The following is a 26,667-nucleotide window of genomic DNA, read 5'->3' on the forward strand; positions in this document are numbered from 1 at the left end:
TGCTGCACCTCTCCCACCAGGTGGCTTGCTCTTCAGCATCACCCTTGCCAGTTCGAAGTGGTGGGCCTGCAGGGTGTGCTTCTCATCCCCGGTCTGGCTGCTCGAAGAGCTGACTTTTAGCACCAGCTTCGCGGCATTTCTAATTACTGACCTTTGTTTTTCTGGAGAGGATTTACAGAGACACTGACAGTCTGATTTCTCTCTTCTCCTCTTTCTCCCTCCTCCTCCTCTGCTTTCCCTTCAGTCGGCAGCACCTCTTCCTCACCAGCACTGTTAGGAATCAGAGAGCCTCGCTCTGAATACGATAGGACTCAGCCACCTATGCAGTATTACAATAGCCAAGGGGATGCCACACACAAAGGCCTGTACCCTGGTAAGACGCCAGTCGGGTGTATGATGCAGTACCTCGAAAAGCCGAGTTTCCAGGTGCTCAGCCAGTGTCCTGGAAAGTAGCCTGTGCCTGTGTTGAGATGGTCCCCCAGCAGCAAATCAGATTTCCATCTCTTTCCTGCTTCTGGGATTGTTGCCTTTTCCACTTGTTTTAAGTAAAACAAGTTAATGTAGTTGTATGGTGGCCAGAAATAGAGGGCTCGATCCAAATGGAAAATCATTTTTGGCAGCCCAAAGATGCGGTCCCTTTGCTCTGTTCCCTCCCCACTCAAGCAGTCGCTCTCTGTGTCCCTCGTGTGTCAGAACACTGGGCTGTCTGTGGCTTTGTAGGGGCTGCATCTGCTAAACTGGCTCATCTCTTACATTCAAAGTAAGAATGAAGATCAATTCCATTTATGTTTTCATGAAAAAAGTTTGAATTATGGAAGGTCCAAAGTGATTCTCAGTGATTATTTTTTTATAAACAAAAATATCACATAGTATTTCATATTTTATATTCTATCCAGAAATATGTACATAAAAATTAATGCCAGCCAGAAGGTTACGAAGATTTCATTTTGTCCTCATTCTCAAATATGACAAATTATAACTACTCTAGAAGTTTCAGATCAGTGTGAGCTACCCCAAAAAAGTACTCTTTTCTCAGAAAACCTATTTATTAAAAAGAAATACAAATAACAGCTGGCGGCAACTTAACTACTGCCGGGGGAACAATCTCAGTTGCGCTGTTGTCTTTGATATTGTGATTTCATAGGACTGTTTACTAATCAACTGTTGTTACCATGGCAATTAATAGCTCAGAAAATTGCAGATGCTACAGTTCAAATACCAAGCCCTGTGCAGAAGGAAATGCACATCCACACTGAAGTGCATGGCTGCTTCAGATTTCCAGTGGCCTGCTTTAAAGATCACCTCTTTAGCATGCATGCCCTCTGTATCTCCTTTGCTTGCTTCAATAAACTAATTTGCCTCAAGTATGTTTCATTTTCCTCATTAAAAAAATAAAGTCTTTGCTAGCCTTAACAATAATTGAAGAGTAATAATGACATCACCAGGAGTCAACTGTGGACTCTTGAAGATAATTATGTAATCGCCAAGTCCTTTGCATTTTATGGCATACTTCACTGTGGCAGACATAAGATTGTGCTTCCATGTGGCTGCCTGCCTAGGACACGCCAGTGCCTGCTCTTCCTAGAACCTAGGATTTCAGATCACAGCTGTTTTAAAGGCATGGGATTCATTCTAATATTGCATTTCCCTTCTTTTCCTTGACTCACTGCTCTGGCTCAGAGCTCTGGAAGAATGGCATCCCTCAGCTCAAGAGCTTTGCTGCTCCTCAGAGCCAGCCAGAGGAACACTCCCAAGTCTGAGCAAAGATTGAGAAGGAGCCCTTGTTGGATGGGCTGTTCCTTGACACTACTACTGTCCCCTATCAACCCCTGGGGATACAGCAGCCTGACTACATCCAGGGAGCCCAGGCTGCTGCCCCTTCCTTGGTCTACACTGGTGCTGGGGAAGGCAGCCCTGTCAGGATGCTCAACCCCTATCTCAGGACACCGCACAGCCTAATGGACCAGAGTAATAAGCACTAGTTTTAATTTCATAAAATATTTTCTTACAGGCTCCAGCAAACCTTCACCAATTTACATCAGTTCCTATTCCTCACCAGCAAGAGAACAAAATAGACGGCTACAGGTGAATTTGCAATATTATTTGTAAAGAAAGCCGATTAGCAGTAATACAGTAAGGGGTCCACGTCGGTTGACTTCTCAGAGCTCAGCCGACACAGCAGAGCCTGAGGCACGTTACCTGGGGATCTTTACTCCTCAGAAATTCATCCATGATTTAAACAAAGCACTCCCATGGTAGCCTCATGTTCTCAGATATCCACATCTGTGCTTCTGAGACCACTATGCCACTCATGGGAACAGCTGAAAAGTCTTTAATATTCTTTCCCAGCAGTGTTCCTTTCCCACTCATTTTTTTCCCCTCCTCCTTTTTGTTAATCTCTAAAATCTGTTCCATCCTCAGGGTGAGGAAAGGTCGGTAAACACACTTCACTCATCTCATTGTTCTCCTTTTTTGTATACTTCATTCTCATCTTCATTACTTCCTTCCAATCTGCACTCTATAAGAACCCTGAGATTTTGGTGTTAAGGCCTCTGTTCATCTCAGAGGTCAAAGTAGACTCAGCTGCTGCAAGATGCAGTCCACTATAATGAGGTGCTGTGGTTGTAGCAGACCCAGGCTCTGCTTTCGGGAGGGGCCTGGAGTCAGTTTTGGGGGCTTTTCTGAGACTATGGCAACAGGGTCATCTTACCTCTTACTTTCTAATAAGACAAAACAGAGTTTCCCAAGACAAGACTGTATCTTGTCCTTCAGATAAAGATGTTCTAAGACCCCCTCCTACTCCATCATCTTTTCTAATTAGATGGAAGGAAAATAAGTTTACCAAGTTGCTCATAATTCATGCTTTTTTTTTTTTAAAGACAGGGTCTCACTATGTTGCCCCAGCTGGTCTCAAACTCATGAGCTCAAACAGTCCTCCTGTCTCAGCCTCCTGAGTAGCTGGCAGGCATGAACTACAATGGCTTATGCTATAGTTTTTTGTTTTGGGGGGTTTTTTTTGTTTTGGTAAGGAAAAATAGAATTATAACTCTGCTTTAAAAGGAGAAAGTAGAGGGCCAGGGATTTAGCTCAGTGGTTCTGCCACCTGCCTCGCAAGCGCAAGGTCCAGAGAGTGATCCTAGGTACCAAAAAAAAAGAAAGTTAGCTTTAAGTAGATTATATCACTGAAATCCTTATAATGTTATAGTTGATTTAGTTCCAGAATGTGGTGTTGATGTATATACAGTACATTTGTTATGTCTTACTAAGTGAGGGGATTTAGGATGATAAAGAAGACTAGCGTAAAAACCATGTGATTTGAAGAAGTCGATGTGAAGTTAAAGCTAAGGCAGCACAAAAGGAAATAGGGGTGGGTGAACTCTGGATTTCCACCTGTGCTTGGCCTTGCTTTCTTCAAATGGACTTAAGATGGTCTTTCCCACTAGGATTATATTTGCTCACGTCTCTGCTAATTTTACTACTCTCTTGCCTTGAAGTTGCATACTCCTTGAATAGTACAACCTAACAGCAGTTTCCAAAGTGTGATGCTGTTTACCAGATCACATGCATGTTTTTTTAAATTGAGGGATAGACTCAGTCTTCATCTCTGAAGTAGAAGATAATTCTATAATTAGATAATTGTCTGAGGCAGAAATCCAAACCCCAGCCAAATATAAGATATGCCAAAGATCCCCTGTGTGAAAGCAAACATTAAAGCTGTCCCCTTATGTCACCTGCACAGGTCACAGACCTCTCCACAAGAGGATGCAGAACAGGGACCCCAGTAAGGAGGGGAGGTAGTCAGTGGCCATCTGCCCCTGAGTTCCAGGGCTCTTCTCAGCACCCACCTCTGTAGAAGCCTTAGCACAGGACTTGAGCAAACTCGGCCAGCCTACCTATGGGTGCAGTTTGAAATCCTCCTTGGCTCGAGTAACCACACAGTGTGTATCTGAAACAAGTGCTAACCTTAAGTCCACACATACTGCTTTAAAAATGTGACACAGGGAAGCCCACTATTTTTCTTTAAATGTGCATTTTTAAGTTGGTTTCATATATTTGCCTTTCCATTTTGTCAACAGCATCAACAGCTCTATTATAGTCAAGATGACTCCAACAGAAAGAACTTTGATGCATACAGATTGTATTTGCAGTCTCCTCATAGCTATGAAGATCCTTATTTTGATGACCGAGTTCACTTTCCAGCTTCTACTGATTACTCAACACAGTATGGACTGAAATCAACCACAAATTATGTAGACTTTTATTCCACTAAACGACCTTCCTATAGAGCAGAACAGTACCCAGGGTCCCCAGACTCATGGGTGTAGCATCAAGATGGTTGCTCGACAGAGGAACTTTCTTTCTAACTTTGCTTGGATGGAGAGGAAAAGTCTGTCATGCTGATCTGATGATGAAATGTGAAAGTGAAATGAAAGGAATGAGTGAAGAGCATATTTTTTTTTCATTTTGAGGAATTTTCAGGGAAGTAAGAAAACTTTTGGGAGAGGACTTTCTAAGCTCTGTTTAGGTGTTAGATCTAATTACTTGTAGATTCTATAGTCTGGTGAAGGTGTGGGTGATGTGACAAGAGGTTTGAGAAATGGGTGAAATGAGATGGGGAATGTGTAGGTCAAATCAAATTAAAGATGATTTTTTTAATGTGAATAAAGTTATGTTCTGATAGTTTGTACAGAAAAAAAATAAAATGGATGCCCTTCATGTTTTATTGCTATTACTAAATGTCAAGATTGTATGCTATTATGTCTTGTAAATTTCTTTTGTTGGTGTAAATATGAACATGCCACATTGGTTAAGTGCCATCATTTGTAATGCAGTGTGTCATTTGAAAAGAGATTTGAAGAAATGGACAGCTTAAAAATGGGAAACCCAAGGAAGTGTTAACAATTAAAAACAAACCATGACATCTTCTGTTTCACAGTGAACAGTGTACTTTGGAAGCACAAAGTCCGGTCTGATACAGCAGCACCATGCCCATTCCCTGCCTCTTTCATGGGACACTTCACTGCCATTTTCTATGCACATGAAAGAAAAATAAATGTGGAAATCTCATCCTTGGAAACATGTTCCCTGTTCTTCCCCCTCCTCCCCAGATGTAACATGGAAAACCAGACTTAATAAACAGTTTGTGAGATGGACCACACCAAAGAATTAAGCTCTGAACTTCCCTCCTCTTTCTCTTAGTACTGTATTTTTATTTCTTCAGATCTATTTTGAATCAAATGCACTCTGCAGTTTTATGTCTTTTCAGATTGCTATATGTATTTATTGCCACTTTTCACATAAGAGAAGTTACATCTGACAGCTTGGCCATAACTAAATTGGCAAAGACCCCTTTTGGCATTTTTAAGAACTCAATAAGTGCATAAGAATAGTAGTTGGGCATTTACTTGGTTGGCACTAATGAAGTAAGCCAAAACCAATTCTAAATAATAATTTTGCTGAGTAATTCTCTAAGAAATAGTAATTCCTAGATTAAAAATGGGAGGGACAAGCCCCACAGATACGATTGTCAAGAGATCATCCTCACAGCCTTGTCTGTGAGTTTTTCTCCATCTGTGGAGACAGTAAGGGGCACCAACTCCAGGGGGCCCGGAGACTGAGGCCTTCCCAGGCTTTGCAGTTTCTGTCCTGAACCCTAGGGCCTGGATCTTCACTAGAAACAACCCATGTGGCAAGTCAAACCTGAGATGTGCCTTAATGCATTATGTCTTGTAAGCAAGATATAAAATAAAACCACAGTTATTTGTAAGTATGTGGGAAAAGGCCCAAGAAAAGAAGTGCTTTTCTGAATGGACAGCTGCCCAAAACCAGGATCCAAAGTGAAATGGAAATACAGTAAAAGCCAGAAGATTCCTAATGTCTACATATAGGCTTTCTGACGTGCAGGCTCTCTGAACAGACACCTGAGCCAACTGGCAGGTCAGACTGTCCCTGCTATCTAAGCTCTGTCCACACTGACCTGGCAGGGCTCTGGAAAACAGCTCTCTTGAGGTGGCAGAGGTGGCTGAATTTCCTGAGGAGCAGACATTAGGACTTTGGGATGTCATCCTTTTGAGCTTTGAATCCCATACTTCCCTGAAACTGATGTTTTGGTGTGTGGGTGAAAGTGAAGGTCCTCACTGAAGGAGTCAAGAAAAAATCTGGAGACTCCTGAGCTGATTGACAGTATCTGTTTCATTTGTTGATCCTATTGTGACAGGCACCCTTTCTAAATGGATCCAAATTTGAGTTGCAAAGAACTTAGTTTATCCTCTACTCAGACCTCCCAACCGAGCCACAAGGAGGCCTGGCAGCAGATGAGGACAGGACAGAAGACCTAATGCCCTTTGAACTCCTAATCTGTGACTAGAGAAACAAAACAGACAAGTCCAGATGACGAAAGACTGCATCATAGATCAAAAAGCCGAGCCCACTCCCTCCAAGCTGGGGTTGGGGGGCGGGGGGGAAGCTCTGCTAAACAATACTGATGTTTTCTCGCTGCCCTAATGTCAACAGGAAGCAGAGAAAAATTAAGCCCTCAGAACTGGACTGGAATTATGTATAGCCAAGATCAACCCACCACCGCCCTGTCCAAGAGGAACAGGGTTGAAGAAAGTCAATGTCAATGAGGTAGACTAGGTCCCCTTCAGCTCTTGCATTTTGGAATCACCCACCTAGGCAAATCTCACTAGTGAGGTCCAGGCCCCACCTGACCAATCAGAACCACAGAGGGTGGGGTCCAGACATCAGGAGTGGAAAGCTTCCTGGATAATTGCACAGTGCAGTCAGGCAAGGGCCACTTGGCTGCCCAACATTCCCCCCACTACTTTTCTACCCTGTCACCTGATAATTTAGCTTTTGAGGTTTGGAGTGTGAAGTTTGCCTAGAAGTGAGGGATAGATTGGAGTGAGGGATAGATTCATATGTGAGGTTTTTCCTTCCACTGGAGTATATCTTGCCAATGCACATTTGTTTAAAGCTGTATCCTTGGAATCTCATAAACTTTTCATCCGTTAGGACCATACAGTCCCATAACTGGTTCTCCACCTGATTGCTGATACTTGCCCTGAAATACCAACAGTTCACCTTAAGGGATACTTATTAAGCGCTGAGAGTATTGTTAAGTCCTCACAGCAAATGTATGAGATTTGTGCTAATACCCCAATTTATAGATCCTGAAACAAATTTCGAGAGTAACTTGCTACAGATCACACAACCAGTAAGTAGCTAAGGCAGAGTGAACACCACCATCTAAAACACAGTGCCAGTGGTTTTCAGATTCCGTAATTTCGGTGCAATTAAACTATTACTTATTAAACATTATTCATCATTGTCTTAAATTTATCAAATGAGATGTTATCGCTAGCTATAAATAAAAAGTAACCATAAAAATGAACACAACTATCAAAGGTAAAAATGTCTGAGTATGTGTACCATCAAAATTCTCACCTCCTACTACCATTGGTATGACATGAACCTCATTTTAAGAAACCTGAGTCCTCGGCCTGGATTCAGCTCAGTGTCACTGCGCCTGCCTTACAAATGCAAGGTCAAGTTTGATCCCTGGTACAGGGCAGAAAAAAAAGAAACTTGAGTCCTAATCATTCTAATGTGTGTGTTGATTTAGATTAGTCTGGGAACTCCCAAAGGAGCCCTGTAAACTTATAGGAACATGTATGTAAATCTATCAGATGGTGGTTTTGTTGCCATGATCAAACTGGATTACAAAGGGAAAAAATTTGAAAACTTGGCCATTACTGTTTAGATTTTTTAACAGCACTGTTTACAACAGCTTTATTCATAATAGTCAGAAACTGGAAACAATCCAAATCTCCAAGAATGGATAAACAAAAATTTTATCCAAGAATAGATACAAATGTGGTATATTCATATAATGAAATAGTAGTCAACAATAAAAAGAATGAACCATGGTACAATGACACAGACAAATCTCAAAAACATGTTGCTCAAAAGAAGGAAAAAGCTCTCACAAAAAGTACACATTGGATGATTCAAATTCAAAAACAGGAAAAACTTATCTATGTGATAGAAATAAGAACCATAGTTTCCTTTAGAGGTGAGTAATGGCTAGAGAAATCCTCCCTATCTTGATTGGAGTGGCATCGACTCAGGCACGTATATGTATCAGAACATCAAAATGTATACTGCATTCTGCTATCTGCACTTCACTATGTAAAATTTACCACAATTTAAAAATTTATACTTGCTTCAAAAGTCAGTAGAGAAATATGTAATGGCACTCTTAGATTTAGTTTTATGACCTAGAATCAAATTTAAGATTATTAAGTCTCTTCTCAGTTGAAAAAAATCTGATTTACTGCAAACCTTAACAAAACATCCACTTGCAGTAGTTTCGCCTACAAAAGTTTTAGAACAAAATGCCTCTGTAGTTATATACACAAGTTAACTTGCTTACCAAGTTAAGTTTAAACAGAAGTCTGAAAAATACGTGTTTGAAAAGCACTATATGGGAGTATCTTTTTGGACAAGCTTTGCTTGTACAGATTTACGTGTGTGTTGACAAGAAAGTACGTTAAGAACTAAAACTCCAGCTCATGTTTAAACGTGTTAGCCAAGAGAGAGAAGTGTGTGCTCCTTTTACCTAATGATCCAAAGAGATGTGTAAATAAACACCTCATGCACCTCAGCGCTCCCCTAGCTGCAGGGAAGGAGTGTGGGAGCCAAGCCCTTTCAGCAAAGTTCCACTGAGGTGTTAGCAGAAAAACAAACAAGTCACTGAAATCATAGGCAGAACAGCTAATGGATTTTTTTTGAACTCTACAAATGCAAAGCAGACGTTGAATTCAAAGGAGAACTTTGCTGCAGGTCAAGGAAATCCTGGCTGGAGAGGGAGCCCAACAGTCTTACTTTTAATTAGTGTGCAAGTGGAAAGGGAGAAGAGAACCAAGGAGACAAAACCAGCTTGGGACTCTATCTGGCAGCTTCCAACCCTGATACTTAGCTGCTCCTGCTGACCTGTGGTAGGGCTGGACTGAGCCACAGAGTCATGTGCATCCCTGGGCTGCCGCCCACCCAGAAGAACAGGGCTCAGTCCACTGTCTCTCCCTTTAGTAGATCTGTTTTGTCTTCAGCCTTATTTGCCCTTGTCACAGCAGTTTGCTGTTCAGTTCCTTGATGGTTTTATTTGACTCACTGTCTTTATAAATGCCCTGATTCAGGACAATCCTTACAGGCTTGCAGATACAAAAAGGAATTTTTTAGCAAGCAAATTATGACTTGAATTGTGTTTGTTTTAGTGCCTTTCTCTGTTTTTATGTCAGCAGCTTTGCTGAAAGCAGCTGGCATGTCCCCTAAGTGGCTGTTTGTGCCTCTTGCTGTTGCCTAATTCTAACTTGAAATCACTAAAAAGCATTTTGTGCTGTCATAATCGTTTGCATAAGCCATAACTAGCTCTTTCATTATTAAACTCCTATCCAATGGCTGCGGGAATTTTGATAAAGACTTAGTGATGTGATGGGCTACTTTGCCCTCCATTCATGTCCCAGTGATTCCAGAGCTCTCAAAAAATAAAATTAGACACAACTTATGCTGGGTCTGAGATCAGTGGGAAAATATCCAACTCTTCCTTTGGAAATCCCTTATAACTAACGTTATTTACTCTCCAGAAGGCAACACCCCTGAATTGTGCCTTTGTTTTCTGGCAATGAAATGTAATATATTTGGCTTCCAAAGCCATGATAAGCTGCCACCTACTGAGTACTAATCTAATAAAATGACCTCAGGGAGGATGAAGCCCCGTTGGGGTCCCTCTTTAGGATTCTTCAGAGTCAAGGGCCAACACAGCCCAGTCTTTAGGAGTTCTTGTTCCTTTCCAGGGGTGAGCAGAACACCAGGAGGTGGGAAATGGAGGGATAAATTCAATCCCAATGGGCTCCAGGTTGGAAATATTGTCCATAAGAGGGAATCTGGACATTATAGAAGTGGTTTCGCTATGAGAAATGCATTTCAAGCCTTTATAAAAGTATTTTTTGAAGACAAACCACAAGTCACATTCTATAGCTGAATGATTTAAAATGTATGTGTCCATGAAAATCACTGTAATTATGGCTGGCCACAGTGACCACAAGTCTACATCTTGTCTCTAACTTTGGTCAAAGCTAATGGTGTGTTTAGCCAGTTTGCAAATAATAAGGCTTCTCTTTTTATTTTTCTCCCATCTCTGAGTATCCTTTTTAATCATTTTTTTGACAATTAATACTTTGATGAGCTGAGTGTGGTAGCACATTCCTGTAATCCAGCAGTTGGGAAGCTGAGGCAGGAGGATTGTCACCAGTTCAAGGCCAGCCATGGGATACATAGCAAAACTGCATCCCCAAACAAAAACAAAACTTTAGTGGAAAAAGCTATCAGGAGAAAAGCAGGTAGCACTGAAAGTAATCAGGTATGTCACTATATAACATCTGTCTGTCACTATAAAGTCATCAGGTCTGTCACTATATAACATCTGTCACTAACAGCCAGTATTTACATGACTTGACACTACAAATATTGTCCTCAAAAACTACATTCCTGGGCTATGGTAGTGATGTATTATTACTAAGTGTTATGATTTGCATCTTAAACATCCCCCAAAAGGCCACCAACCTGTGGCACTACTGGGAGGTGGTAGAACATTTGAAGGTGGGTTCTACTGGAAGGAAGGTAGGTCTCTGCAAGTGTAACCTTGAATCCTAGCCCTTTCCTCTCTCCTAGATGCCCACAGGGAACCAGCTTTGCTGTTCCACATATTCCTTACCACGATGTTCTTTCCATGGGCCCCAAAACAATGGATCCAACCAATCATGCACTGAAACCTCTGAAACTAAAAGCCAAACTAAACATTTCCTCCCTTTAAATTGATTCATCTCAGGTATTTATCACAGCCACAGAAACCTAACTACCACAACTGAGAAACAACAATAACAAAATCCCCCAAGTTGTCAATAAGACGACTTGTAAAAGGTTTTATTTGTGTATCTTCTCCACAACATAAAGAGGTGACCAGGTGGCAGTCAAATGCTAATGTGGTTGGTCCACAAATGTCTCAGACCCAAGCTCTGTCCTGCTGGCTAGGTGGGACCCTCATCCTCCTGGCTTCTGAGCCGGCCACTGGAACCCCAACCATCACATCGTTCCCCAACAAGGAGGTGGGGGTGGAAAAATGAAGCTTCCAAAGTGAGTCGGCCCCTTTAAAACTGCTTTGTCACTTTATTTCATTGGTCATCCTATCTACAAGGAGATTAGGAAAAGTTATTACCTGATGACCCATTGTCATCTCTACTCATGTAGCAGTAGTGCTAGTAAGGAAAGTGAGAGGATGGATACCGGGAAGGCACTCAGTCTCTGTCCACGATGACAGGTAATACTGTGAGGTGATCTCCGCACTTCCATTACTTTGGTTTCTGTGAGCACAAGTGCCAAGACAGTGCTGTATTCTGTGTTTGTGCAGATGCCATGTACCCATCTTTCCTAGACATGAAAAACAACTAAAGCTGGATGAAAAAATTCAAGTTCAGGTTGTCCTTGAGGCAAGAATTCCCAGAGGCCTGGCTCAGTTTACTTCCTCATACCAAAGCTTAAAGGCTAACCATGGAAAGCCAGTAACCATCAGCAATCTTGCCCAGAAACCTTACCCTCCTAGTGGCTTCCAATCTCTGAGGTGCGCAGCCATGGGAAGTCCACAGAAGTGCCAAAGTCAAGGGGAGGGGCCCTGTGAGATCATTTCAGGAGGGTCTGTAGCTAAAAAAACTAATGACTGGTCATGCGTGGTCAGTAACTGACCTTGGGAGTATTTATCTCCCTGGAGGCTTGTGGCTCAGAATGCAGCCACTCAGGTGAGTTGTTTCACCCTCTGTGTCTATAGAGCATGCCCCTACACTATTCTGGGCACTGTCTGGAAATCTAGCAGCTGATGGGTCTACCCTTAGCCCAAAACTTGAATGCCCCAAGCCATCTGAGAAGACAGTAAGCTCTGAAATCTGAGTTGAGATGTGAAGGAAAACCTCATAAAGCAAGAGGAACTCAGCCAAATTTTGGGTTCATTTTAAGCAAAGGTGCCAGGAAATAATGAGAATGGCAGAGACTGGAGTAAGAAGGAAACCAAGGAACCTGAAGACTGGCTGAAGGTCAAGTAGGAGAGGCAGGAAGAAGGAAGAGTGAGCTCTTCCCATTGGTTTTTGTATGAGAATGAAAGAAATGACAGCCCTGTCACTGCTTATAATAACAGTAACAATTTGCTGAGAATCTCCTAGTGCATTAGGTGTCAGGGGCTGTGCCATATGCTTTAACTACATTATCCCATTCATTCCCCAAAATGAAGAGAAAACTGTCCTCAGAAATGTAACATAAGTGGCCTAAGGTCACATCAACTAGGGCTGGACCCCTGGATCTTTTGGACTGCCAGCACTTCCCTGAGGAAGCAGAATAGCAGTCCCCTTGGGCCCCTATGTAATCTGTGTTTATGCTAAACTAAACCTTGCGACAATCTCTCTCTCAGCCAGGAATCCCCTTCCACCTTCCTACCAGCTTTCCAGCCTAATTAAGCTCGAAGAATTCAAACAAGTTTCAGTGTTTTCCTTAGCAAAGATAACTAGAAAAATATTATAATGGCTAAGTCAGAGTTGATGTTTCTAACAAGAAAATTATCAAGTAACCTATTCACAAATGAGGCTCCACGTACAGACAAATCTGCCGCAAAAGACTTCACAAAAGCAAATAAACCCAGAAGAGAGGCTCCTCCCTACTCTGGCCAATTCCACTGCTCCAATCTCAGCCTCCAGGAGTGACTCTTCTGGGACAGTTGACTCAGGCAGGAGACCACATAGGTCAACTTGGAAAGGGTCTGTCAGCTTCCATCTGCTGTCTGGCTTTTGTGGAGAAAGACCATTTCCAGCAATACTTCACTCATAGCCTTAAAGTCTATATAAAGGGAACTATATGCATTCTGAGATGTGGAAAGAAACCTTTCATCTTTCTCTTCACTCAGTCTCTACTCCTGTTCAAGGAACAAAGGAAGGGCAAGGAAAGGATCATCTAATGAGACCAGGAAAAGCTCAGTAAGCTCAGGGACCTCAGCTGTGAAGGGTGAAGGCCAGAGCATGGGCCATTCCTTTCAAGGTGGGGTCAGTAGGCTGCTCTGCACTGCAGGAAGGCTTGATGTCTTGGTTGAGTGACCTTGGTTCACCCAGGTATCTATGCAAGCCTGATTTTTGCTCTGGTTCAAGTTTCAGTCCCATATCTGCCTCACAAAAGTGAGAAAGCACATGTTTCAATGCATATGGTGTTTCTGCATATCCCTCCATCAGAGACAAATGGCCTATGTGTGAGCCTTCAGAAATCCCAGCAACCCAAACCTGTGAACTGCCTTTTATTATGCAGAAATCAAACTGAATCTCAAGATGGAAAGCAGCCTCTGACCTGGGAAGTAGGGAATAAGATAGGGGGGTTATCTTCAGTACCTCTGGGATAGCACATACGAGGGAGGGAGTCCTACCTTATTAACCTGGGTCACTCCAAGGAACAAACCTTCAGGGAAATTCTTTGTGGAGAACATCACTGAACCTAAGGTTAGATTTCTCACTCTCCCTTCCTGTCTCCAGATAGAAATTTTTTTTTTTTTTTTGAGTCAGGGTCTCATTCTATAATTCAGGCTGGACTTGGACTCACTATATAGCCCAGGCGGGCCTCAAACTCACTGCAGTCCTCCTGCCTCAGCCTCCCAAGTGCTGGAATTACAGACATGTACCACCATGCCCAGGTCCAGATAGAATTTGTGGCAGCCAAATCCACAGCACAGGTCTGAGCTAACTCTCCACCCAACCAGAGGCCAGAAGGAAGAAACTTGGGTGGAGCCTTCCCCATAGGAATAGCCCATCCAAGTGTGTTTACTCATGGGAACAAAACACAAGGGTGGGCGACCCTCTATCCCAGTTACCCACCAGGGGTCATCACAAGAAAAAAATAACGCTGTCACTGACATTTATGCCCCCGGCATGGAGCAAAACCTTCACTTAGATTATCTCACCAGAAGATTTAAGAGGAAAGTGCTACTGTTGATTCCAGTTAAAGATAATGAAACCCAGCAAAAGGAGGTTAACAAAATCACCCCAAGTGAAAGTGGCAGTGATAGTCACTTTATAGGCTAGCAAATTCCCCTCTGTTGAAAAGCACAGGACAAGAGGACAGGAGCTCCATTCAGAACTTATGATGTTTCATCCAAACAGCCAAGGTGGAAACTCCATTCCAGCTCCCTCCACTGTGACAGGTCAGACATGCTCTTTGCATGGCATCTGCCTAAGTTACTTTCTTCGTCTTTGGGACAAAATACCTGACACTCACAACTTAAAGGAAGAGGAGTTTATTTTGGCTCATAGTTTAGAGGTCTCAGCCTTTGCATGACTGGCAGCATGGTGGAAGAGTCCGGGCGGTGGAAAGCTGCTTATAACATGGCAGTCAGGAACCAGAGAGTGTAGGGGGAGGCAGAACAGACCTATGCCCTTCCAGGTCATGCTCCCAGTGACGGCCTCTAACAAGGCCCCACCTCCTAACAGCAAGTCAGCTGTACCACCCCATAATTCAGTTACCTCCCCAAAGGCTCTGACCACATGAAACTCTTAGGTGATATTGAAATATAAACTATAACATCCTGCCTCTCACTTCCAAGACTCATGTACATCTCTTTATGCAAAATGAATTTAATCCACCTCTAAAAGTCATCAATCTTAACAGCTCCAGTATTATTGAAAAATCCAAATTCTCCTCTGAAACTCAAGACAAACTTTTAGCTGTGAGTCGCTACAAAAATCAAAAAGAAAGTTAAACACTTCCAACATACAATGGCACAGGAAAAACATTTCTATTCCAAAAGGGAGGACAGCAGGAAAGAACTAATTTGGACAAAACCAAGACCAAAGCCCAGCAGTGCAAACATTAAATCTTTTTTTTAAAGTTTATTGGTACATTTTAGGTATAAAATAGTTACATTCCTCATTGGGATCTTGTAACTTTACATGATGTATCTTAGTTATTTTTTTCCCATTTTCTTGCCCTCCATTCACCCCCTCCTTCCCTTTTTACAGAGACTTTGTTTCCATTTTTTCCTTTTCTCATATTTTTTTCTTTTCCCTTCTTACCTTTCCCCTACCCTTCCCACTTCCTCTACTTCTTTAGACCTTTTCTTCCTATTTCACATTATCAGTTATACCATTTGAACCTTATTTACACTTTTAGTTTTTCACACCAGAGGAACTATTCGGTATTTACAGGTGTGTCCTATTTATTTCACTTAAGAGTATGGCCTCAATGTCCATCCATTTAGCTATAAATATCTCTAGCTTCTCATTCTTTATGGCTGTGTAGTACTCCAGTTTATAAAAAAAAAACCCACATCTTCTTTATCTAGTCTCCAGTTGATGGGCATTTGGGCTGTTTCCAAGTTTTAGCTATTACAAACTGTGCCACTATAAACATTCGTGTATATATTGCTGTGGTTATTATTCCTTTAATTCTTTTGGAAAGATACCCAGCAAAAGGATAGCAGGGTCAAATGGAACCTCTAATCCTAGTTTTTTTAAGTATCTCCACACTGATTTCCACAGTGGTTGCACCAGTCTGCACTCCCACCAACAATGCAGAAGGGTTCCTTTTTCCCCACAGCCCTGCCAACATTTGTTATTGGTTGATTTCTTGATAGCGACCACTCTTTCTGGGGTGAGGTGGAACCTCAGTGTTGTTTTCATCTGCATCTCTCGAATGACTAGTGATGTTGAACATTTTTTCATATATTTATTTGCTAGGGCAAACATTAAATCTTGTAGCTCAATGTCCAACATCTGGTTCAGGTTGTGGGGAGATGTAAATTTTAAAGGGCATGGTCAGCTCTGCACCTATGACATCGCTTGCCAAAGAATCCATTGCCTCTCTCTTGGGGTAGCTTTGCTCACTGCCTGTGGCCTTCCACATTTTGCATCTTCCTGCTTCTCCAACTTTGTGGGGTTTCCACTGAACTTTTGGCTTCATTTTCAGAGCTTCCATGCACTGCCCTCTCAGGGGCACACTGCTTGGCCTCTTAGGCCTTATTCTTAAAGCTATATGGAAGCCTCCCTGACCCCACTTCTCTTGAATTCTGTGTGCCTGTAAAACCAACACCACACAGATAATGCCAAGGTCTGCCAGCAGTTCAAGCAGTAGCCAGACTCCCATGAGTCATGGCTATAAAGACTCTCAGTGCCTGGATGGCTGAACTCTGGGAAATTCTTTTCTAGTTGGCCCTGAATGAGCTTAGCTCCCTGAGCCTCTCTTTTCAAATGAAAGCTTTACAGCTTTGCACTCATCAGTCTGCAGGTAGAGGAGTAACCAATTCATGCAATACAGAGGCATCTTTCCTATTTCCTGATGCAAAGTACTTGGCTTCTTTTTAATGCTAATCTTTTCAGCAACCAAGCTCTCCTGTTCTCCAACTTTATAGGCCCTTTCATTCTGACAAAACTGAAAAAAAATTAATGGGCTTTTTCCTCCTGTTTCTTGGTGTAAATCTTGCTAAAAGCAGCAAGCAGTACCCATGTCACAGCCTGAACATTGGGTTGCCTTGAAATTTTCTTCACTGCCCTTAATCTCAGTCCCCTGCAAAGTCTCAGGACATGAGCAAAATGTAGACAATTTTTCTGCCATAGCATAACACACACAGCCTGGAGTCTAATTGCAAATGGAGTCCTTGTTTCCAACTGAAACCTCTTGTGCTTGGCTTTTACTATCCACATTTTTATCAGTGTTCCAGTCTTCCAACGTCTGACCAGTATCACCCATCAAGATGGGCTCATAGTATTCTAGGGGTTTGCTGCCAGCATCTCCAGACTTTTCTAAACTCCTCCCATTAACCAGTTCCAAAGGCTTCTAAAACACATGATCATGTAATCACAGCAATGACCACACTTCTCTGCTACCAAAATCAGTCTTAGTTACTTTTTCGTTGCTGAGACGTAATACCGAACACCAACAACTTAAAAAGGAGAAGTTTATTTTGACTCATATTTTTAGTCAATAGGGGCCAGCTCCAAAGCAGGAAAGCACAGTGAAAGGGTCTGGTAGATGAAAGCTGTTTGTGTCATAGCAGTCAAGAAGCAGAGAGAGGAAGGAGGAGCCAGGGAAGGAGCTATGCCCTTCCAGGTCATGCTTCAATGACCTGCCCCTAACTAGGCCCCACCTTGTACAAGTCAGCTGTACCTCCCCCATAATTCAAGCACCTTCCAAAAGCTCCTCCTAGCATGAGGCTCTTGGAAGACAACTAGATATAAACTATTACAGCATCATATTCCACCTCTAGGTAACTATGCTCTCCCTTCTGCAGGACCCCACATTGGTCACCAGATTCAGAGATCCTCCAGTTCTGCTTCTCTCCCTCGGCCTACCCTAGGCTTGAAAGATTTATCTCTATACCTTGTATTTTGTTTTGGATCTAAAATGTTCCCCCAAAAGCTTATTGTGTTGAAAGCTTGGTTGCCAGCTGATGAGCTCTTTAGCAAGTGCTTGCATCATCAATGGATTAGCTAAACGGGTTTATTAGGAGATGGGGTGTAAGATGAAGCAGGGTCAGTGAGGGGACAGCTTTGAAAGGTACTGTCTCCCCAGTCCCTTCCTCTCTGGCTCTTTCCCTCTTTCTGCTTCTTGGCTACTATGAATAGAGCAGCTTTCCTCTGCCACACCCTTCCACTGAGAGGTTCTGCCTTGCCACAAACCTAAAGCAATGCAGCCAGCGAACCAAGGACTGAAACTGAGTCTAAATAAATCTTTCCTCCTTTTGAAGATTTTTATGTCAGATATTTTGTCACAGTGACACAAAGCGGATTAATACACTCCACCCCTGCCTCATTCTTCATCAGGTGGAGGGGAATGCTTCTCAGCTCACACAAGCCCTCACCCCCCAGAACACAGGCAGCATCAGCTCTCACAGTTCCCTCTCCAGAACAAGTGAACTTCTGGATACAAGGCAGAGGTCTCAGCACTCAGGAGATCAGTTCATCCTTTTGCTGAGTACAGCAGTTTCCCAAAGTGCATGCCTCAAAACATTAGCTCTAAAAGTTGTCCCCCAAAAGTTTTATGGTTGAATAAGTCTCAAAATTGTAATGTAATATATTTTTCTCAGAGATTCATGATACCCGTAAAGTTCATATTGAAGCTTTTGAAAAAGACTTCCATTAAATACTGAATTCAGTATTTCTGAAATATGAGTAAATAAAAGTCATTTTTGCCCACTCACAAGTTTTTGTTCCATACATAGTCTATGCTTTTTTGCTTGTTTGTTTTGTTTTTTGTTTTTTGAGACAAGGTCTTGCTATGTAGTTCAGGCTGGCCCTGAACTCACTATGTATCCCAGGCTAGCCTCAAACTCATGGCAATCCTCCTGCTTTAGCCTCCCAAGTACTAAGATTACAGGTGTGCACCAGCACACCCGGCTAGTCTATGAATTTATAATTAAAATATATCTTCTTAGACTGTAAGGTACTCTTAAATTCAAAATAGCCTAACTAAAATCCAGACCCACTTATTTATTTTGTAGAGGTCAAAAGTAGGCATAAAATGTAGCCCAGAGACACTGATGTTAATGATGTAGGTGCTTAAATATACTCAATAACTTCCTTAGTTCTCAAACTTTCAGATACAGGACCTCTTCACACTTTTTTTTTTCAATGTTTGTGTGTGGCACTATTGCAGATAGGTAAGTTAATTAGATACCTTGTAGGCAGTTAGAGCCGCCCTCAAGTAGCCAGCCCTCAAGGAGCCAATACAGTGAGGAGCCAACATGGGGAACAATTGAGGCACATTCACTGGTTAGCATTATAAAAAGGAAAATAAGTACTATTTCTCCTAGAGATAGATAGTAGTGATTGATATTCTAAATGGGAAATTCCTTGTATGTGATTTGTCTTCCCATTTGATCCCCATTTAATCAATATTACCTGGGTGACTGTACTTGTAATATTATTGGTTGGTTGTGGTTTGTCCCACCTCATGCTCACCTTGTAAATTTCCATTGGGTCTTACAGTTTTGTCCCACTTTGTACCCGCCTCACCATGGCTTTGCTGTATAAAACATCTTTGAAAAGTGGGGTGGGCAGGCAACCCACTTTCCAGTCCCCCTTCTGTCTCTCTTAGACAGAAGCTTCCTTTCTCTCAATAAGTTTTTCCTACTCTTCATCTCTGTTGTTCCTAGAATTCATTCTTTGATTTTAGAGAAAACAAGCTTGTGTTCTGGATATTTAGTAAGTTTTGGAGTTACATCTCTTCCCCCTATATCAGTACAAGGGATCAAACCCAGGGCCTTGAACATGCTGGGCAGGCACTCTGCCGCTGAGGTACATCCCCAGACTTTAAATTTTTGGGGGTGGGGGGGGGACTGGGTCTTTGATATGGCTTGTGTCTAGATGTCCCCCCAAAGCCTCATGTGGTCATAGGTGGGGCTTTTCAGAGGTGGCTGGATCTAGAGTGTATGATAGTGGGATTAAGGGTGTGTGATTACTAACTTAGTCCACTGATTGGTTTGGCATAATTCTGGGTAGGATTAAGGGTACCACACCCTGGGTCTGAGTGCTACCCAACCTAGGGGTAGGCAGCCTGGATAAAATATGAGGGACAGAAAAGAGGACTAGCATCATGGCTTACTGCTTTCTGCTTGATGCCTCTGCCTGCCCTGCTTTGCAACGGACTGCTTTTCTTCTGTGATGCCCCTCTGCTATGTCCTCTGCCTTGGAGCCAGCTGATTGTGGAATGAAACCTCTACAAAGTGTGAGTTGAAATAAACCTTTCCTCCTTTAGCTTTTTCTGTCAAGTATTTTGTCTCCGCAATAAGAAAAGTAACTAAGACAGTCTTACTAAGTTGCTTAAGCTGTCCTTGAACTTGCAATCTTCTGCCTCAGCCTTCCTAGCAGGTAAGATTACAGGTATGCACCACCATATCAGGCTACACTCTTAAATAATTGTGACAACCCCATAGAACTTTTGTTTAAAGGAGTTATCCCTACTGATATTTGTATTAGAAATTAAAACTCTGAAATTTAAAAAATATAATAATTTATTTTAAAAATAAGCCTAGTATATGCTACCATAATAGTATATTTTATAAAAGATAACTATTTTTCAAAAACTCAGTTAAAAAGACACTGTTTTGCATTTTTGCAAATCTCTTTCATATCTGGTTTAATACAAGATAGCTGGATTCTCATACTGCTTTTGCATTGAATATGTTGTTACCATCACACGTCACATAGTCTTTAGAACAGTAATTGCATGCTCATGAAAGAAAAAGAGTAAATGGGAAAATTACAAGTTATTGTTCTGATAACAGTAGTTTTGAACCTGTGGGAGGGTCTCTAGGACCCCAGGGGTCCCCTGTAGCACCCTATAAGAACCACTATTTTGGATGATAGACTCAGTTCTTTCTTATGCTGCATATACCTGAGAAAGATGGAAGCATGGATATGTCTTCCTGCTCCATAGACTAAGGAGTCTGTGTCCCAGGGGGATCAATCCCTCAGGGATCCTGGAGTTGTGGCTACTGGAGGTCAGCATGGCTTTCAATCACGATAGCCCCAACTGGCTGATGCACCTTTGTCTCTTCTCCCCGCCACTGCCTACTATGGTTCCTGGGACCCAACTGAGCACAGACCAGTTTTCATATTCTAAACTCACAGAATTTAAAAGATTTTTGAGGTATAGAATTTCATTAAAGCCATAGGGCCTCATGATAGTCATTGTCCAAATACAGATATTGCTTTCATTAGTAAGCCACATAATCCTGCAAAAATGGGTTTAAGCTTTGTCTATAATCTTTGCTCTTTTCTCCTGTAGGGTTTCAGTGGGTCCACGATAAGAGAAGGGCAATAAGATCTATCTTTTGCTCTTCTTCACACATAGAAGCAGATAAAACAGTCTTTTATCATTGTACTAGAGAGGTTTGAAGCCAAGGCACAAAAGGAACAGAAGAAAAGGAAGACCCTGGCTCTGGCAGATCCAAGTGTAGAGGACACATGCTGCCCACCCTATAGGTGCCTCCTGCTGTGGACCAACTTACTAAGACCCAGGGAGAGATAGGTCCAGAAGACCAAGACCTGCAAGACAGAGAGACCCCAGGGGATCAGTCAGACATGGATAGCAATTTTTCTGCATTGGGCAAAAGTGAGAAAAGGAAACACTGAGAATCCTGCTTCAGACTATGGCTATAGCTGCAGCCTGTGCCCTCTGTAAGAACCAGTGCTTATGAGGCTCAGGTTAGAAGTCTGATTTTAGAATTTGATACATAGAACATAGATCTTTTCAGAGCCAGTCACTAGCAGTGTGACCTTGGGCAAAGCACACAGCCCCCAAGTCAAAATTTCATCACATGTAAAATGAGTGATTGTAGGATTTGCTGAGATAGTGCATGGTAAACATTAACTATGTGTCTTACTTTTCTCATTGCTAAGACAAAATACCTGACACCCAAAGTTAAAGGGGGAAAGGTTTATTTGGCTTACAATTCATAGAGGTTTCAGTCCATAATCTGCTGGCTCCAAGGCAGGGTGGGAGTTCATGGCAGTGGAAGCAGCAAAGGCAACAAGAGAATTTAACAGTGTCTTTCCACCCCTTTTATCCCATCCAGACTACCAGGGTTAGGTCAGTGCCAAACCAATCACTCCCATGTAGTAGTTTAGTAATCACACACCCTTAATCCCAGCATCACACACTGTAGATTCAGCCACCTCTGAAAGTCTTACACCTATTGTCTGGAGCAATGCTACATAATTTTAGGGAAAAATAATTTGGTTAGCCTAGTTCTCCTGCCTACAGCCCAGCTGTGCAAGTCTGAGACATAATTCCATTTTGGCCTCTGGTCACAACTGAGACCTCAATGATCCAGTGATGCTGTGATTCTCCAGGACAAGATTACACCAGCTGAAAACATCCTGGGAAGAACAAACATCTATTCAGTTCCTCTTTTTCTTGGATTGTTACATCTTGTTTAACGGGATGTACTGAACTCTCTGCAAGTCATTTGTTACATTTGTTTCTCCCGATGTACTGAATAAAAGGTGTGGTAAGCTGGGGGCTTTGTCTTTGCTGCCCAGAGCAGCACTGATCAGACCCAAAGCTCAGCTTCTTCTCAGTCTCATTTTTCTACCTTTCCTGTAATTCGCCTTGTGCTGCTGTGGCTCGCAGGAGACTAGGACTTACTGCAGAGGTTCTGGTAACGTCCCCTTTCCCTGTTCCCTACACCTATAACTACATGAAGCTTTTGGGGGACATCTTGACCCAAACCATAACACCATGGTACCTATAATTAAAAACTTCTGCTCTTCAAAAGACAATGTCAGCCAGGTATGGTGGCACACATCTATAATCCTAGCACTCATGAGGCTGAGGCAGGAGGATCTCCATGAGTTCAAAGCCAGTGTAGGGTACATAGTGTGTTCAAGGCCAGCCTGTACTACACAGCAAGACCCCTATTTCAAAAAACCAAACAAAACAAAACACAAAAGACAATGTCAAAGAGAAATAGAAGAAAATACATAGATTGGGAGGAAATATTTGCAAGTAACACATCTAAGGACAATTATCCAAATCATATAAAGAATTCATAAAACTCAACAATAAGAAAACAACCTGATTAAAAATGGGGAAAATCTCTACACAGACACCTCATCAAAAAAGATAGTAGCTGGGTGTGTTGGCATATTCCTCTAATTCCAGCATTCTGTGAGGGTGAGACAGGAGGACTGCAAGTTCTATTATAGCCTGGACAACTTAGCAACTTAAAATAAAAAGGGCTGGGAATAGGGCTCAGTGGGAAAAAATATATACACATATATAATATATATACACACATATACATACACAAATAGTAAGTACAGTAACTGAAAAGATGTCAACATCGTGTGTCATTAGGGAATTGCAAACTAAAACTACACACCTATTAGAATGATCAGAATCCAAAACACTGACAATACCAAGTGGTGATGAGGATGTGGAACAACAGGAACTCTCACTCATTCCTGGCAGGAGTGCAAGATGGTACAGTGACTTTAAAAGATAATTTGGCAGCTAGGGCTGGGGGTGCATATCTGTAATCCCAGCAACTTGGCAGGCTGAGGTTGGAGGACCACAAATTCAAGGCAAGCCTGGGCATCTTAGAAAGATCCTGTCTCAAAAAAATAAATAAATAAAATGAGCTAGGGTTGTAGCTCAGTGCCAGGCCCTGAATTCAATCCCCAGTACTTCCCCACCCCCAGTAAAAAGTCTGGCAGTTTCTTACAAAATTAACATAGTAGCTGGGTATAGTAGCACATGCCTGTAATTCCAGCACTCTAGAAGGCTGAGACAAGAGGACTGCAAGTTCAGCCTAGCCTCAACAATTTGGCAACTTAGGGAGACCCTGTCTCAAAATTTAAAAAATAAAAATGTAATGATGGGGCTGCTTGGAGTGTAGTTCAGTGAGAAGGCACTGGGCTCAGTCCTCAGTACAAAAAAAGCTAACTTAGTAACATAGTGACAGAGCAATATGTAAGAGCTTCCAGTGATGGTCTCTCCATAGACACACCAGGCTGAACCCTAGTCACCCATCCAATTACCTCACAAGAGCTAAAGAAACCATGTGAGAGACCATCATGCCTGATTTTAGTATTAAAAGACATATTGAAAAAGGCAAGAAAGAGTTTCCTGTTTCCCACTCCACTGGGAGCACTGCACTGTAGATCACTATGGCCGGGCCTAACTTGCCTCCTCCTTACGATGAGGCAGGGCCCTTTGGGAGGAAAACAGGCAACAAGAGGGTATGGCAGAGTAAGGCCTGGCCAAGAAGAAGACGTGTCTTCCTCCCTGTCCATTCCCCATAAAACCATCCAAGCATGATCGTCTGCAGACCTTAGCTACTCTCCTGGTTCCAGTTACAGACCAGCCCCTTTTACTTCCCCCTGCACTTACCTTATCTCTACCACTATAAATAAACACACTGCAGTTACCTGGTGGTCTTTCTCTCTCATCAGGAGGAAAGCCACACCTGACCCCAGCTTTTGTATCTCTTTGTTCTTTTGGTTTTTTTGTTCTATCCTTCTTCTTCATTCCCCACTGTTCCCTCCATTCTCCCTCCATGGACCCTTCAGCAGTGCAGACCAACCACTCTGCCAATCCGAGCAGCTAAGCACACAGATAGCTTCTTGCTTGGGGAAAGAAAGGGTCAAGTCAAGGACTTCAACTTGAAGCACAGTACAAGACCTGCTACAGTGAAACCTAGTGCTGAACTTGCACTACCATCAAGCAGAGACCTGTGTATTGGTAGGAGATAACTGAGTTTCAGCCTCATTGGTTCCAGCCTTGAAGTGGGCTCAGAGAACTCTCCCTTCCTCCTGAGACTGTGCATTCTGATGAAACTATGAGACTTATGTATGACCCAGCTTTATGTCAGCTATGTTGGCCTCCACCATCCAGGCAGCATAGCTTTTGCCCGACCAATGCTCACAGACGGGGTTTTAGAACAACCCCTGCATCAGGAAGAGATTTGTACCCTAGTGTGACAGACTCAGCATATATCACCACAAAATGTAATATGTGTCTCAGTGGACACTTGAGAATGTCCAGGTGCTTGCAGCTATGACATTCAACTTTGACCCAGCTTAATGTTAACCTAAATGGCCAACAGACTCCTTTTACCAACACTGCTCCAACCTCAGGCTGCATAGTATGGTGCAAGATCCCATTCACTGAGGTTAGATCAGGATAGTAAGCATAAGACTTTGCCCTAGAACCTAGTGCAAAGGGCAAAACTTAACACTGGGCAGATCTCAAAGATTCCCATTTCCAGGCTTGCCTATGAATGGAGCATTTGGAACAATTCTAGTGCTGGGAGAAGATATATAGTTCCAGTTTATCCAACTTCTGTTCCTAGCATCTCTTGTGGCTCATTATAGCAGTCTTGGGCCATTAGTTTACCTCAGCAATAGGTAGCCAATAGCACTCTGGGCTTTGGTCTTACCTCAGTGTTGTGCCAATCTTAGCAGGCTGTAGGCTCAGGATGTGACACAGCTCAGCAGCATTAGTAGCCTCAGGTATGACATAAGAGCCTGGGACTGGTCAATCCATGGTGACTCTGCCCAGACCTTGGCAGAATCCCAAAGTGCCTGCCTACAGGCCAATAAGTGTAAAAAAATATCCTACTGTAGCTCCAGAGAGAGGCTAGTGGGGCCATTCTTTCTCTATTCTAGATACTCTCCTTGTTCTTTCTGAACAACACGCCAAGTATATTTTGGGCAAATCTGGGCTTGGATTGCCTCTGGTACTCAAACAATAACAATGAATGAAGAGTAAATCTGAAACTGGTTTCCATACAGTGCTCAAATAGTGGAGTACTTATTTTCAGAGAAAATATGTAGTCTACTTAGAATTTCTGAATAGACAAGCACACAAAAATTAGACTAGAAAGACTGGAATAAATACCTAATCATCCAATCCCCAGATGACTTGTATGCTAGCAAACATCAATAGCTTTCAGGAAACCATGACTTTATGTCATATACAAAATAAAGTGCCAAAAACTGACCAGATAGTAATTGGACTGGAAGAACACTTAGAATTTTAAATAACCATTTTAAGGAAACTCAATGAGCTTGAATAAAACAGAGAAATACGTACTCTAATAGAACCCTTAACAAAGAGATGGAAATTGTGATTTTAAAGAATCAAAATTTTGAGCTGAAATTTTTGAGCTGGAATTAAAGCTGTGATAGAAGGTATCAATAGCAGGATAGACTAAATAGAAGAAAGAACTAAGGAGCTCAAAGACAAGCTATTTGAAAATACACAGTTGGAGGAGAAAAAAAAGAATGAAAAAGAATAAAGAAAGCTTATAGGAATGTGAGACAATATTTTTTTTTGGTACCAGGGATTGAACTTGGGACCTTGCACTTGCAAGACAGGCACCAGAACCACTAAGCTAAATCCCCAGCCCATGAGACAGTATTAAAACAGTAAATACTTACATTATTGGGGTTTAAGGACTTCAATATACCGAAGGAGTAAAAACTTACTCAATGAAATAATAACAGAAAACTTCCCAAACCTAGAGAAGAACAGTGGAATTCCAGGCAAATTTAACTCAACCAACTCTACCCGAAGAGATTTTGTAATAAAGCTCTCAAAGATGAAGGATAAGACTCTTAAGGCTGCAAGAAAAAAGAAATAATACAAACTGTTTTCCCAATTCACCATATAAAGTGGTACCTCAGTTCATGAACTTAATTCTTTCCATAATTCTGGTTCACAGAATTTGTTTCATTATTCTAGTTGAAACTAAGTTGCAAGTATAGTACATATCTAGAACATAGAAACAGGAAATATTTAAGAACAGGCAGGGCCAGGGATTTAGCTCAGTGGTTCTGCCGCCTGCCTCGCAAGTGCAAGAACCTGAGTTTGATCCCCGGTACCAAAATAAATAGATAAATAAATAACAGGCAACATGACCTCCAAATATTCATAACTCTTCAGGAAGTAAATCTATGGATATCAAAATGAATGAAATCTGGAAAAATAATTCAAAAGACTGATTTTCAAAATGACCAATGACTTCAATGATGAATTAAGAAGGACAATGCAAGCTATGAGGGAGAAATTTAATAAAGAGACAGAGAT

At 42.1% G+C, this 26,667-nt stretch overlaps 1 protein-coding gene and 1 long non-coding RNA gene across 17 annotated transcripts in view; one reads left to right on the forward strand and one right to left on the reverse strand.

The window, feature by feature from the left end:
- The window catches only part of Pkp4 (plakophilin 4), a 238,119-nt gene extending 232,941 nt beyond the window's left edge, over positions 1-5,178 (forward strand). For 10 of the 15 annotated variants that reach the window (XM_004835902.3, XM_013076301.3, XM_013076291.3 and 7 more), the window contains 3 exons: positions 245-373; positions 2,012-2,085; positions 4,077-5,178. In XM_004835902.3, the coding sequence (XP_004835959.1) occupies positions 245-373; positions 2,012-2,085; positions 4,077-4,325 (452 nt within the window). In that variant the 3' untranslated portion in view covers positions 4,326-5,178. The remainder of the gene's footprint in view (positions 1-244; positions 374-2,011; positions 2,086-4,076) is intronic. The other 5 variants (XM_013076305.3, XM_087199136.1, XM_087199145.1 and 2 more) reach the window with 3 other exon arrangements.
- Positions 1-26,667, reverse strand: part of LOC110351071 (uncharacterized) — a 100,264-nt gene that overhangs the window by 20,888 nt on the left and 52,709 nt on the right. The window lies entirely within an intron of this gene.

This window comes from Heterocephalus glaber, unplaced genomic scaffold (assembly GCF_053883595.1).
Source record: "Heterocephalus glaber isolate CG9 unplaced genomic scaffold, H.glaber_assembly_v1.0 deba00000347, whole genome shotgun sequence".
Taxonomy (NCBI): Eukaryota; Metazoa; Chordata; class Mammalia; order Rodentia; family Bathyergidae; genus Heterocephalus; species Heterocephalus glaber.